This window comes from Myxocyprinus asiaticus, chromosome 5 (genome assembly GCF_019703515.2).
Source record: "Myxocyprinus asiaticus isolate MX2 ecotype Aquarium Trade chromosome 5, UBuf_Myxa_2, whole genome shotgun sequence".
NCBI lineage: Eukaryota > Metazoa > Chordata > Actinopteri > Cypriniformes > Catostomidae > Myxocyprinus > Myxocyprinus asiaticus.
The window spans coordinates 20,849,955-20,866,014 of record NC_059348.1 but is presented as its reverse complement, the minus strand read 5'-3'; the positions used below and the strand labels follow the sequence as shown (position 1 = coordinate 20,866,014).

The 16,060-nt window shown below is 41.3% G+C and overlaps 1 protein-coding gene across 5 annotated transcripts in view; it reads right to left on the bottom strand.

Annotated features, from left to right (window-relative positions):
- The window catches only part of LOC127441261 (fibroblast growth factor 12), a 59,036-nt gene that overhangs the window by 8,865 nt on the left and 34,111 nt on the right, over nucleotides 1-16,060 (bottom strand). For all 5 annotated transcript variants that reach the window (XM_051698460.1, XM_051698458.1, XM_051698459.1 and 2 more), the window contains one exon: nucleotides 10,652-10,755. In XM_051698460.1, coding sequence (XP_051554420.1) covers nucleotides 10,652-10,755 — 104 coding nt within the window. The remainder of the gene's footprint in view (nucleotides 1-10,651; nucleotides 10,756-16,060) is intronic.

The window sequence follows — 16,060 nt, the reverse complement described above, 5'->3', positions numbered from 1 at the left end:
TGGAATGCGCGTACGCACCCAATCTCCCGAAGTCAGGAGTACGAGCTCTTTGTCTAGAGTCTGTATAGGTTTTCATTTTTCTTTGTTGAGACTCAGCTCATTAGCATCCTTGCAAGTGAAGGGAGGAGAAAGGAAATTAAAACAAGTATGTATCTTTCTGTCATACAGCAACTCAAAGGGAGACAGAATGCAGTGTGGCACAGTAAACTTGAAGACAGTCCCTGACCGAAGGTTTCCAAGGCTTACCATTCAGAACAGCAAACCGAATGCAACTTAAGAGCACACAATGGAACAGCTCAATGGCCCCATTTATGGCTGGATGATACAGTGAATTACGTATGTGTTGAATGTCTCTGTCTTTCAGAAATTAAGCAAACTGAACTGAATCTGAACAGCCATCCATTGTCAGACACAATATAATGTGGGTTGCCGAATCAACATAAGGCAGATGACAAGAAGCTGATCACGTTTTGAGTTGTGATGGAAACAGTGAATACCACTTCGGGTCACTTACTGTGATAGTCATTTAGTGTCAACTTGTAGCGACAGTCCCACACAGCAGTTTCAAATGGGCCTACAACATCAATAGCTAACTTTCCCCATGCCGCAGAGGGAAAAGGTACAGCTTGCAGTGACACAGCAGAGGGGTTAGCAGTCTTATCAGAGGACAGGCAAATTTGAAAGATCTTGATTTGCTCTTTGACCAAACAATTAATATCTGGCCACCAGTACAGTTCACAGATGCACTGTTTTGAGCACACAATTCCTTGATGGCCTTTGTGTGCAAACTTCACCAAGGTGTGCCGCAGCGAGACAGGAACAACAAGACATGAACCTCTGAATACATAGTCCTTTTGCACATTCAGTTCATCACGTATTTGAAAATACAGACGCAGAACTGTATACACAGCAGCTGAAGAGGAAGGCCAGCTGTGCACAATTTGTATACGTAACACACTCTGTTCAGAGCAGGATACAGAGGCAGAAGCAAACACAGCAGGAAAAAGAGCTGACATTTCAGAAGACAAAACGCAACGAATTCATGATCGGCATCAGAACAGTCCTCATTAGACATTAGACCAGGTAGAGGCAGATGGGAAAGGCAGTTGGCAGTGTTGTTTTGTGATCCAAGATGTTAAGTCACATCCTAATTGAAGCACAGCAATCATGCTGCCCAGCGCGCAATGCACATTCCAGCGTGGTCAGTGCTTTTAGAGGTGGGGAGCACTTTTAAAACTTGGTGATCTGTACGGTAAAGGTCCCACAAATAAGTTCGGCATTTTTCAACAGCCCAGGCTTCCTTTTCAATTGCTGAGTACTTGCGTTATGCAGGTATCAACATCCTGGAAGAAAACGCAACGATGTGCTCTGTATGTTCCTTGTGAATCTGAGCGAGGACAGCACCCAACCCATAGTCAGAAGCATCAATCAATTCCACAGTAGGCAAGTCTGGGTCAAATAATGCCAATGCAGGGCTCTGGACTAGCAACTGTTTAACAGCATTGAAGCTTTGCTGAGCCACGTCCAACCAGACGAACTCTGTGACTTGTCGGATGCTGGCGCGTAATGGCTCTATTACCATGGCAAAATTAGGGATGCATTTGTTGTACCACGATAATAGTCCAATGAAGGAACAGAGCTGGTGTGTGTCTTTTGGAGCCGGGCATGAAGAATTGCACTGAGATGAGCCTCATCAGGTTGAATTCCATGCACAGTCATTGTATGGCCTAAAAAGTGCAGGCTCGTTTTGTTCAGCTGTAAGCCGTCCTCTTGTATATACTGAACAATGGCTTTGAGCATGCGGTCATGTTCAATTTCTGTGCAACCCCAGAGAATAACATCATCATAATATCATCCAGGTAGTAGGACACATTTGGCTGTCCTTGCAGTCCTTGCATTTTCTGAAATGCGGAGGGCGCTGAGGCAAGATCATACAATACCTGCTAAAATCTAAAAAGGCCCTCATGGGTGATGAAGTTAGATCCGCACTCTCCAATTCAATTGTAGAAAAGACAGTCGCTCCGCGTAACATAGAAAACAGTTCGTCAATGTGCGGCAGAGGGTAGCTGTCCATAATAACAGCTTTGTTGGGCTCTCTCAAATCAACACACATACGAATGCCACCCAACTTTTTCTGTACAACAATTGGTGAGACCCATGGCGATGCATCCACCCTCTCGATGATGACTTATTCGAGGAGCCTGTGAATTTCCTCCCTGACAGCATTTCAAACAGACAGGGGTAATTGGAGGAGTTTTTGGCTTACAGGAGCAACATCTGTAGAACTTTTTACTTCGTGCATGAAGCCTTTGGCACATCCCAGTGTAACTGAAGAAGTTAAAGTAGAAAGGCGCATTACAGGAGCCGAGGTCAGTGCTGGTGCTGGCAGAATAGAACAGCCTTCAAAGTGCAGATTCAAACCCTTTATCAGATCCATCCCAAGCAGATCAGTGCCAGATTCAACTATGAAAATCGATGACGTGCATGTGATGTCATCCTTGGTAAAAGTGACAGGAAAGCAACCAGGCACAGGGATCAGAGCACGGAGCACCAGTTTCACAAGATGCAGCAAGGCATATTTTTTTAAGTGTGTATTATACACAGATTTCGGTAGAATGTAAACAAAAGACCCAGGATCCACAGTTAACTCCACAGGTACAGAGGCAGTTGAAGTCGTAATAGTAACAGTGCATTGTATTTTATCAGACAGTGAGTCATGAATATAAAGGATCTGAAGCTCGCTGAGCATGTTTGCCCAGAGCGACACACTCTTGAAAAATGTCAGATCCATTGACAGATATTACACTTTGCTGATGCAGCAAGACAACTGTGATCATTAGCAGGGGGTTTCGTAGATCCACAGTGGTAACATGCACGGGCCAATGCAGCAGGCAAAGCAGAGGCAGAAGGTTTTGAAGTCCCTAATGCAGACGGTGATTACGGAGGTGGTCTATGGCGGTAGCATCCAGCAGTAGATTTGGGCTTTGCATGAACTTCTTACACAGGGGCTGAACGATTGCCAGAAATGGACTTGGCGTGCTCACCAGCAGCCTCTATTTGAGTAGCAATAGTAATGGCTTCCTCAAGAGTCAAATCAGTCTCTAGCACCAAACGTGCGTGAATCCGATGGCTAGTCACATTCTCTACTAACTGGTCACGCAGCATTTTTTCATGGGTAGCTGCAAAGTCACATGTAGCTGCTAAGTCCTGTAGAACAGTAAAGTACTATGGTATTGTATTCCAGGGTGCCTGAACACATTTCGTGAAAGCATGCCGCTCAGCTACTACATTCTGTCAAGGAGAAAAGTGTGCTTTCAAGGCTGCTATGGCATCCTCCATTGAAGAAAAATCCTCTCTGGCCTTCTTCCCCAGACAGTGAAGAAGCAGTGCTCGCTTGCGTGTGACTGGTCATTCGTCTCCAGATGCAGCAACGACAAGCAAATAATTCTCGAATATTTTGAGCCACATGTACAAGGGTATGGATGGCTCACCAGGACATGGCAGAAACGGCGTGGGGAAAGGAGTAACAGCAGACATCTTCTAGTTGTAGTATGTAAAAACTTGTTATGTGGTAACCAGGAAGCAATGAAGCGTCGCTTTTAATGTAAGGAATTTTTAATAACTAAATTAGAGGTGGATAAGCAATGCACGACATACATCAATGCAGACAGTTCTCACTCTAATTCTCTTCTCTGTTCTCAGGCATCAGCATAGAGAACCCCTACTGCCACCTATTGGACAATAAATATATATGTAAGAACACAACAAAGACCAACTTGATTGCTTCATTCACAGTATGTAATGCAAGTGGGCTATCGCGCGCTTTGTTGGCCGAGATGCTCTGATTGGAGGAACATTTCTTTTTAGGATTATGGATTGTGTAGTTATTCATCAGGAATTCCGCTATTAAACACGATTTCACGTGTCACGAATTTGAAATAACACAGAATGATTAACATACACTATATTGCCAAAAGTATTCGCTCACCTGCCTTTAGACGCATATGAACTTAAGTGACATCCCATTCTTAATCCATAGGGTTTAATATGACGTCGGCCCACCCTTTGCAGCTATAACAGCTTCAGCTCTTCTGGGAAGGCTTTCCACAAGGTTTAGGAGTGTGTTTATAGGAATTTTTGACCATTCTTCCAGAAGCGCATTTGTGAGGTCGGACACTGATGTTGGACGAGAAGGCCTGGCTCGCAGTCTTCGCTCTAATTCATCCCAAAGGTGCTCTATCGGGTTGAGGTCAGGACTCTGTGCAGGCCAGTCAAGTTCTTCCACACCAAACTCGCTCATCCATGTCTTTATGGACCTTGCTTTGTGCACTGGTGCGCAGTCATGTTGGAACAGGAAGTGGCCGTCCCCAAACTGTTCCCACAAAGTTGGGAGCATGGAATTGTCCAAAATCTCTTGGTATGCTGAAGCATTCAGAGTTCCTTTCACTGGAACTAAGGGGCCAAGCCCAGCTCCTGAAAAACAACCCCACACCATAATCCCCCTCCACCAAACTTCACAGTTGGCACAATGCAGTCAGACAAGTACCGTTCTCCTGGCAACCGCCAAACCCAGACTCGTCCATCAGATTGCCAGATGGAGAAGCGTGAGTCATCACTCCAGAGAACGCGTCTCCACTGCTCTAGAGTCCAGTGGCGGCCTGCTTTACACCACTGCATCCGACACTTTGCATTGCACTTGGTGATGTATGGCTTGGATGCAGCTGCTCGGCCATGGAAACCCATTCCATGAAGCTCTCTACGCACTGTTCTTGAGCTAATCTGAAGGCCACATGAACTTTGGAGGTCTGTAGCGATTGACTCTGCAGAAAGTTGGCGACCTCTGCGCACTATGCGCCCCAGCATCCGCTGACCCCGCTCTGTCATTTTACGTGGCCTACCACTTCGTGGATGAGTTACTGTCATTCCCAATCGCTTCCACTTTGTTATAATACCACTGACAGTTGACTGTGGAATATTTAGTAGCGAGGAAATTTCACGACTGGACTTGTTGCACAGGTGGCATCCTATCACAGTACCACGCTGGAATTCACTGAGCTCCTGAGAGCGGCCCATTCTTTCACAAATGTTTGTAGAAGCAGTCTGCATGCCTAGGTGCTTCATTTTATACACCTGTGGCCATGGAAGTGATGGGAACACCTGAATTCAATTATTTGGATGGGTGAGCGAATACTTTTGGCAATATAGTGTAGTTGGATACGAGAAAGCTTTTTAACATTTAACACACTTCACCTTTAAGAAGTGCCAAAATAATAAATAATTATAAAAATGTGTAGATTTTTCTTATACATGGATCTGACTATTAAAGCTTTGTACTGGGCCATGAGGGTTAGTAATGGTAGAATTAATATTAGCAAAGGAAATATTTTTGCCAAAAACTCCCAAACCATACTTATTCCTCTCTGTAATGACTTTCAAATAGTTGAGCTGTTTCCAGAAGCTCCTGTGAGACCTTAGCAGAGTGACAAATTGGATTCATGAATTTACGAAGACAAACAGATGGATGAGGTGATGTTCTGAGAAAATAGGCTACATCATGACATCCTCTGATGAATCACCACTCTGAACAATATAATTGTTATTCAAGCCAAAGATCACTACAAAATCAAATGACATAGTCTATCTCTAATTCAGAGGTTCAAAAACTCCTGCTTTATTTGTAGTACAATACCTTTTAAATACTTGAAAATGCAAAATATAACAGAACATCACGTCGGGTCTCATTCACTAATAATTGTGTTCTTACTCATGTGCCCAGACTAGATGCTCACGCAAAACTTTTACCAGATTCACAACAGCTGTGCACGCTCATAAATGCGTACTCATGTTAATGAATACTTATTTTTCTAATTGAGGGAGTTAGTAATTATAATAACAAATGGCCAAACTTTCCCCATTTAGGGGCTTTCCACACAACCTTACCTGTACAGCTATCAGTTACTCTCTGCATATGTATCCATACCCTTTCTAAAGATGTGCTCTCACCTGAGAAAAAGATCTCAGATTAAAACCAAGTGTTCCATTCTCATAAACCGGTTGAAACACAATAAAGACACAGGTTTAGACTACACATCATTAGCTGCATTTTTATGATGCAGAACCTATCCCAAAACAAGCTATAATCCACATAATTTTGTTTCAAGGGGCCAAGCACAGAAGTTGTAGGCACCTTTTTTATCTATTAGTGTTCTTTTTGTTATTATGATTATTATCATTATGGCTAGTGTGTCTACGGCAGCCCATAGAATCATATGGTAAAAAGTTGTGACATTTGGCACAATAGTAGGGGAAAGTCTGAACATTTCTTGTGGCAAATTTGGAGTCTATAACTCAAACCCTCTAGCACCACCAACCATTCAAATTTGGACTTATGTTTCAGCTTATAATATATATATATATATATATATATATATATATATATATATATATATATATATATAATTTTTTAACCATCTGGTCTTGAAACGTAATTATTTTTTCATCTAATTAATTGGTTCATGCCGAGTCAAATGCATACCATGGTATTAATTTACACAATACTAGACTTTCTGCCATTTTGGATATTAACAAAAATTTTGTTTCACTACTGTATTCATTAGCACATGCAGAAAACAATAGTTTTGCCATGGTCAGTCTAATTTCCTGTCCGCCATTTTAAACTATAATAAAAACTGTTTTTCAGTGCTCCTCCTTCAGTCTCATCAACCACAAAATTTCACTCATATGATCTTCAGATAAAGCTTCACAAATCATTGCCGAGTAATGGCCACTGTCAGTAATATGACAAACAGGAAGTGAATCTGTATTTTAATAACCCTTTGAGCTATTGAAACAAATATGCATGTTATCACCACCATGCCCTGAGGGTATCTGAGCAGTCTGGGGAAAGTGCCGCCCACTAGTCAGAAGTTATCAGCAATTGTATGATGTTACAAGTTATTCTTCTAATCGCTTTTGAACTACTTTGCCAAAAATCATCACCGGAGATGCTATATCCCATAATTGCTTCTTGCATCTATATCATGAGTTTTAAGTACATTGCTTTGCGTTAAGTTATATGCTCAAAGTCATTGGGCATGGCCAACGATATTGCTAATTTTAACGCAGGTATGAAAATAGGGCTCATTGTGTGTTTAGTGTCCAAACTTTTCAAATAGAGATAAATAAGACATTGTAAGTGCTTTCTCAACACAAGCGTGCCAACTGTCTTGATTTAGAATAACTATTGAGCAGACCCGGTTCAGCAATAGCTGAAGGCTCTCAGAGCTTTGGAATGATGCTGATTATTCCAGAACAAGAGAGGGTCAAAGTCCTCCAAAGCATGTACAAACATCATGAAAGCTGTGAGAAGACAGCCAAGACTTCACTGAGCTCCTGGAGCAAGAAATCTCAACCTTATCCCCATATTTCTCCAAGGGGCCAGAGATAATGAGCAGGCTCATAACAGGGGAAACTTCCTCAAGTAATTGCACCCTTGAAGGACTAAAGCATTTCTGCAGTGACAAAATTTCATGCAGCATTGGATGTATCTTCTCAATCAGTGAGACTTTCACAATATTGCTTATGAGATTGACCGAAATGCATTGATATCATGAGGATATAGAGTCAGCCAAGTTATCAGCAGGAATTAAGAACATTAACCTTCACATGCTTATTGGCATAAATCTTTCAAAAACATCAGCATGCCTTAATCACAGATGAACAACTATAAGAATTTATATATGTCAAGAAATTACGAATATCGCTGGCCTAAACCTACTGTATATAAGGGAAATTTTCATGCATCATAGACTCACACAGTGAAATACTCTGTCTAAAACCCATTTCCTCCAACATCATTATAATAACTGAGCAAATGAGCAAAAGGAAACTAACCATAGAAGAAAGTGGTCTGCCTGAATAACCTCCACAAAGGACATGTAGAAAGAAATTATATCCTGCTGTAAGTACAAGACAGAGCACATATCTGTGTGGTAAGCCATCTGAAACGTGGTGATGAGTTGAAAGGTCTTTATTTAGACCTTGTAGTGTTGTTAATTTTATGCCTTCTATTAGCCTCAGAGACAATCTCACTACATTTTATTTTAAAATTTAAGATCAAGTAAGTATACAGTGGGTCCAAAAGTCTGAGACCACTAGTTAAAATGCATCTATCTTGCATTTTTCTCATTTAATACAAGCGTTTTATTACAAATTATATTATCTGCAAAACAATATGAGTGAAAATTTACAACTGAATTGATTAATTTACATGACTTTCAGAATTTCTTACTATTTGATATATTTTTCCTAATCAACAGCATGCACTCAAGCAGACATGGATTCCACAAGTTTGTGCAATGATGATTCATCAATGATGATTCATGTTATCCCAGTATACTTGAGAAAACTGACCAAAGGAAATAGTGCAAAACCTTATATACACTATATGGCCAAAAGTTTGTGGACACCATATGTGCTTGATGAAAATTTGATTTCAAAACCTTAGGCATCAATTTCCCCCTTTGTTGTAATAACAGCTTCCACTCTTTTGGGAAGGCTTTCCACTATACTGTATGTAGTAACATGGCTGCAGGGATTTGCTCTCATTCAGACACAAGGCTATCAGTGAGGTCAGGAACTGATGTTGGTCAATGGGGCCTGACTTACAGTTGCTCTTCCAGTTCACTCCAAAAGTGATCAGTGGGGTTCAGGTCTGGGCTTTGTGCAGGCCAGTCAATTTCATCCACGCCAGACACAGTAAACCATTTCTTTATGGACCTCACTTTGTTCACAGGGGCATTGTCATGCTGAAACAGAAAAGGGCTATCCCCAAACAGTTGCCACAAATTTGGAAGCACACAACGCCCAAGCCATTACATAAAGAAACATTAAGATTTTTTTTTTTACTGGATTTAATGGAGTAACCAAATTCATTAATTAGAAGGGGGTGTACACAAACTTTTGGCCATATAGTGTATTACTTATTCATTTTATGCCATAACATTTCTTAGTTTACAATATTTCCGAATCCTAAAACTTTATGTTTATTCTCAGGTTTAAATTACATTTTGACTCCTATATTTTCAATGTGGTCTCAGACATTTGGACAGCACTGTAAGTCTGCTATAAACTCATCTATACTTAAGGACCTGTAAAATAATTTCCATTGGAGTGATTCAGTTGGAAGAGAGGGTGTATGTGTTGTCTGCACTACATGTCTTAAGAGCTCACTTGAAAAATAAAATAAATAAATAAAAAATTAGTAAATGTTCTCGAAACCTGTAAGCACAGTGTCTCTGTGATACTCTGAAAATTTCTCTGCTTGAGGATATGTAGAAACTCAACCAACCAATGTTGTGAGTAGGGGGCGGGACTATCTCTGTGTCAGACCCCGGGTGGGGGAGGTGGGTATTCATGAAAGCTGTTTTGAAAAAAAACTTTATTTTTGCAATTCCGTTTGGTGCTGTTACTTCAGCATTAATATACTACATGCATCCATTTACAAACATTGTAACCTACTAATAACCAGTGGCACCAATCACATAACCTAGTCATTTGGCTTTTTTTGGAAAACATTGACTAAACACATTCCAAAGTTTGTGAAACCCACTGATCTTGGATTTTATTTCAGTATGTTAATTTCCCATGATACATGCCTAAAGGGAGAGGATCCATATGGTAGGGGATTATTTTTCCTCCATTTAATTAAAAGTCTGTTTAAGTTTTTTCAAAGCTACATTCCTTAATGTTCTCCTTGCCTTAGTAAACATTCCAATCTACACTAAAACACTTGACGTACAACAGCCAGCTGCTTAATGCTTACCGACATTTTTGGGGGGGTTTACTGAACGCTGTGTAAATCTTAGTCATATGTTGCACTTTAAACACTATTTGTAATCCAGTCAATTTAGTCATCCAAAAAATTACACTTATAATGATCTGTTGCTTAATTAAGATACATTTTTTAATATAGATGGGTGATGTATAATCATAAAATATTGTTTAGAGATCTGCATCTCTGAACACAGTCTGCAGCTCTTGAATGATATGATGTTTATGCATAATGTAGAGCCTGTTATTTATGGAATTGTAGTTAACTGATTGTAACATAATTTATAAAAAATGTATTGCTGCAGTTGAAAATTCATTTGGCCCGAAGAGAGATCAAGGGACTGAATCCAAGGCAACTCACTGCACAGAAGCGGCAACAACATGAAATTATTCCTTTCCTCTTAGACTGTCTTTAACAGGATTATGAGTTCTGTGACTAGCCATTATATAAGCTGTCAAAAGGCCGTAACTCAATCCAGCACATTTCCACAAACCTGTTTCAACTGCTGGCTGAGTGGGGGCAAGAACATATGCCTGTCATCCACCAATACTCAGCTGAAGCCTACAGGAAAAACTTGCTGTCACACTGCTAACCCATGCTATATGTACAGATTTTATACTGCAAAAGTTTAATAACCTAATCCCCTGCGGGAATGCAGTAGTGTTTTAACTTTTTTTGTGCTAATGAGGCTGAGCTCATCGAGAACATGCATAAATATAAATGAGCGCCAAGAATACAAAATGCACTACTGCATGCAGCATTCTTTCACATAAACGAGTGCATGCAGGCATGCAAACTTAGTAAGGAGGCAGGTCTTACTGAGCTGTAGAGGAAGCCCTCGCCGTTCATGCCGATGTAGAAACCTGCTTTGACTCCTTGAATGGCCACCACCCTTAAACCAACAGGAATGAGGTTGAAAAGAGCTGGGGAAATACAAGCAGGAGAAGTTATGTAACATGATTTTGGAACTTCTAGACTAAAACACAACTCATCATCAGTGGACTCTGTTATCTAACCTAGCATTTATGATGTAAACTACAGAATCTAAAAACTATGTAAGACTCAAACACTGCTTATCAGTGGACTCCGTTACCTAACCTAGCATTTATGATGTAAAGAATTAAAGGAGAAGAAAAAGAGTGTTGATTCTATGTATGCTCTGATAGTCCATAGCATGGAAAGGTGCCATCATGCACTTGTCCATTGAGCTGATTCAGTCTCACTCGATAAAGATCCATGTCTGCTGCTCTGTGGTATAAATTTGCCTGAAAGGCTGTGGATGTCACAGTGGTGTAACACTGGGGGGGAGGTGCATGTTGTAACTGCAGCTGCATAAGACTCTTTGTAATGCAGGCACAGTTGTATACAGCATTGTTTTGTTCAAGTTTCTGTCTGTCTCTCTTTCTCTGTTCCTACACATTGTACACTGTCTCCACTTCCTTCTATGTGGTGTGAAGCACAACCTGGTGCTATTTTGTATACTGTAAGTCAATAAACCTGTACATATACTGTACGTAAATAAATATATATATATATATATATATATATATATATATATATATATATATATATATATATATATATATAGATATATATAATTAAGGCATAACATTTTTTTATTTCTCTTCCGTGACAACAGAAAAAAATATTGATGACTCATCTTGCACTACACAGCATTTGTCTGTCTTTATGCCACAAATGCTGTCATTAAGTGCTCTTAAGAATGTGTCCCTCCTCCTAATACCACCTGCATCCAACTAGCAAATAGCAAATAATGGTTCATGGCTGTGACATAACTAAAGTTAGAATTTATGCCTAATTTAGCACACTAACCATCTCTTTTTGGTGCCTGCAAAGATACAAAGGCATCTTAATGTGGTATTACAGGCTGTTGTGTTAAAACACACAAGGGTTTTAGGAAGGGAATGGCAGCCTCAAGACAGGTGGGATGGGAACTGTAATCTATATGGACACAAATCCTTAAGTAAGGCACCATGAAAAGAAGCATGAGTCTACACAAAGCAATGAGGAGCCCTCTGTGCCGGCACCACAGCTGGGCATAATCACTGCTGTACCGATATTTCAACCCGTCTGACTGGAGAAACCATGCCAGACAGCATCAAAGTTGCTGCATTCTGACAAACATTTTTTAGTTATGATTAACGACTACAAACCCAGACAGTCCAATTACCCTGGCAGTAAAGATTAATCAATCACAAACATTTACAAATAACAGGGAGGTGATTGAATGTGGATGGATATTTGCTACTAATTTTGAGTGCGTCCGTTTTTCAAAATGGTTTCTTAAATACTGCCATCTGATGACAAGCAATTTGAATCACTTTGATGGAGGAGAACAGGAATACACCATACTACATCATCATATTCTTATCTTATTGACTGCTGAAGCAGACAGTTTGTAATCATATGTGATCTACTGTGCCTCAACAAAGCATGAATCATCATCTTCCATATTCAAACTTTTTTTTTAACACTCACACAGATGCTGAAATCTGCTTTTGTCTGATATGTTAATGTTTTCACTTATTGTAATGTTGAACATTTCCTATTTGCCACATAGTTTTTTAACTAATTTAATTTAAATTAAGATGGTCTTTGGTGTCAGGAACTACACCAGTCATTTTGCATGAAATATTCTGTGAGTGTTGCTCTCGCTGATCTGCTGACAGCTTCAATAGAATTCTGGTCTGGGAATAAATTCCTTTTCTCATCAACATTATCAGCAGGGTTCAAAAGGTCAATCATTTCAAGGTGAAAGTAATGTATTATTCTGATAATACATCCTGGGGATCAATACAGCAAAGCTTGAGCTGAATGCCAAACTCTGCTTTCATTCTGTGCCCATCTAGCTGTGTTTTTCTCTCTCCGTCTTACTGAACTTCAGGCTGCTTGTGATGGCAATAATTCAGCTGGTACAAATGGAGAAGAAATTTGTATTTTTTATTAGCTGAATTATTAACTTCCCTTTACTGATCTCTATCCACAAAACTGAATGACAGATAAATGTAAGGATGAAAGAAGGAAAGGACACCATCGTTCAGCCGACCTAAAGAACAGCCTGAGGCTCTTTCAGCAGCTCACTGCAACTGTCTTCTTGTGTTTCTATCTCACTCCATACCTTAAATTCAGTTAGCAAACAGGACAGTTTTACTTATAGTCATAGGCACTTGTTTTCTGAAAGTAATGATTTCTCTGGAGATATAAAAGAGTCACTGCCATTTCCCTGAAGCATTTCAGATGATTGCTGTCATTCAGTATTTCCCAAACTTTTTTTATCTTTTTTGTACCCCAACAGACCCATCAAGGACCCCTTCATCAACACCAAACCAGATATTTTTATTGCCTTTTTTTTTTTTACTTTTTAACCAAGCACTTCACTGAAGTTCCTTATTACAACAGCCTGGCAAGAGGATCAAAATTATTTTTTGTGGTAATCAACATTGTCACAAATGCTGTCGATTGAGCTTAACTTGTATTGAACCCGGAACATTCCTTTAATGAGGACCATCACAGGACCTCTGCAGTCAGTAGCAAAACATCTTGGTTAAATATGTCAAATTAAGTCCACAATGTGTGTGGGGAAGGTTGTTGAAGATTTGCATTTGAAGATAGTCCTAATATTTTTTTAAGTCATCATTTATTTTAGGTTTAACCAAACAAATCTGAAATCTTTCCAATACTCCCTGGAACCCGCTTAAGTACTTGCAACCTGATTTTGAAGAATCACGTTACTATACCTATTTTTGAAACAACTTTTTTTTTTACACGGCTCATTATATCACGGCAGTTTCCTTGTGAAATGAACACTAGAGGCACTACAACAACAATTACTTTTATTCACTTTCACAAAAATCACTAAAATAAAACAGCAGATTACCAGTTTATAAACACATACTTTTCTTTTACTATTTAAAAAAATCTAAACACTTTTACTACAGTGCATGTCTAGTAAGGGTAAGATATATTTTAACATTTGCATTACATAACCAACAACATTTACAAGCTTATTCAAAAATGATTAAGTTGCACATTAGCTCAACCTATAGAGCATTACACCTGCAACTCAAAGGGTACAAGTCCAGAAAAGAAAGCGATTTTACATGTCTTGTCATAGATAGAAGTAACACAAAATTATGTGGTTGCTTTAGCAATTGTGGTTTTTATCTCACACTTGCTTTTATGACATTATCAGTTATGATTAGATATAAGGATTAAGGTCGGGAGGTATGTTTTGTTGGTTTGAAACTCGACAGAGAATTAACCTTAAAAACCTCATCTGTTTGGGAGAACATTTAACGTCTAGGATACTAGTGTAAACTCTGTTCCCTGATGGAGGGAACGAGACGTTGTGTCGATGTTGTGACACTAGGGGTTCGATCTTGAAAGCCCCAATCACCTTTGCTTAAAATAGAAAAGGCCAATGAGAATTGGCGAGTGGAATTTGCATGCCACTCTCCGCCCCGGACATGTGTGCACCACTCATTCAGATTTATGCTGAGGAGCCAATAGAAAGTCCCGGCCATGTCAGCGGCTGGTTCAGCGACACGGCAGGAGGGACACAACGTCTCGTTCCCTCCATCAGGGAACAGAGGTTACACTAGTAACCTAGACGTTCCCTGTCTATCACTCACTCGATGTTGTGTAAATGTAGTGACACTAGGGGTTCCTATAAGAAACGCCGCAGGCACTGAACCAGGTCACGAGGTATGGAAGAGTGGACATGGGCAAGCTGCTGTGTGCCTCGCAGCGAGCGCTCGACCACGTTGTGACCTTCCAGCGAGTTAGGTAAGGCGTCTCCCTAGTCCCGTTAAGGGGGGAGGAGGCACTTACCCAAGGAGGCTACAGGCGGTGGCCTTTACTGATATTTGCTGTTAAGCAATTTCCCACCGAGCACCTTCTGGAATAACGCTGGGAAGTGCTCTTCCCTCTCCAGGAGGTTGGGCACTACGGAGACCACATCCTACCAGAGGGAGGTTAACATGTGGAGAATACCTCACATGGACTTACAGATGGGGAAGTACACATATGGAATAATACCACTGGGAGGACCCTATCTATGGAGAGGGTACACAGCAACAGTGGCCGAAGCAGAGCGAAGCTCTGAGGGGAAACACAGAGTTCACCAGAGGGGAAACCGAACAGTGGAAACGCATCACATGGGATTACCAAGAGGGGAATCACCACATATGGTGCACTGAGCCCGAGTACACGGGCTCACCTGAAAAGGGGCATACCACGAGTACTGGGCCTGGTGGCGTCACTCCTCCGCCGAGTTCGTCACCGAACAGTGCTTAAGACTTAAAGAGGCGTCCAGGGTTCACCAGTTACGGGGAACTGTAGTGGACAAAATAATGCACATAATCACCTTGAAAAAGGGGAAAGGTGTAAATGCAAGCGGTACACCCAACTGGCTGCCCGAACTACCTGCTGTTACCCCGTAACACCCAGGACGAAACCGGTTCTATGCGTAGGTTGTAAAACCTTGCAAAGGTATTGGGTGTAGCCCAACCCGCAGCACTGCATATGTATGCTAGAGAGGCCCCCCTTGCCAGTGCCCAGGAGGACGCAACACCTCTAGTGGAGTGCGCCCAGACTCCCAAGGGGCACGGTAGGTCTTGTGACTGGTAAGCCAAGGAAATGTCATCCACAATCCAATGGGCCAGCCTCTGTTTGGAGACAGCTTTCCCCTTCTGCTGCCCTCCAAAGCAGACAAAGAGCTGCTCCAACCATCTGAAGCTCTGCGTGCAGTCCAGATAGATGCGCAGGGCATGAACTGGACATAGCAACGACAAGGCCAGGTCTTTCTCCTCTGAAGGGAGCGCTTGCATTACTTTGGGGACTCCAGGCATTTGCTGGTGACAGACTGTATGTCCCCCACCCTCTTGATGGAAGTGAGCGCCACCAGGAGGGCCGGCTTCAGTGACAAAGTGCTGAGCTCGGCCTGCTCCAGGGGCTCAGAGGGGGCTCTCTGTAGGGCAGGTAGGACCACAGAGAGATCCCAAGAGAGAATCAGGCACGGTCTAGGAGGATTCAACCTCCTCGCGCCTTTGAGGAACCTGGTGAACAGGTTGTGCTGTCGTGAGGGTCTCCCATCCAGTGTATCGTGATACGCTGCTATAGCAGCCACGTACACCTTCAGGGTAGAGGGAGATAGCCATCTCTCCAGCCCTTCCTGTAGGAAAGACAGCACAGATCCGACCACGCAGC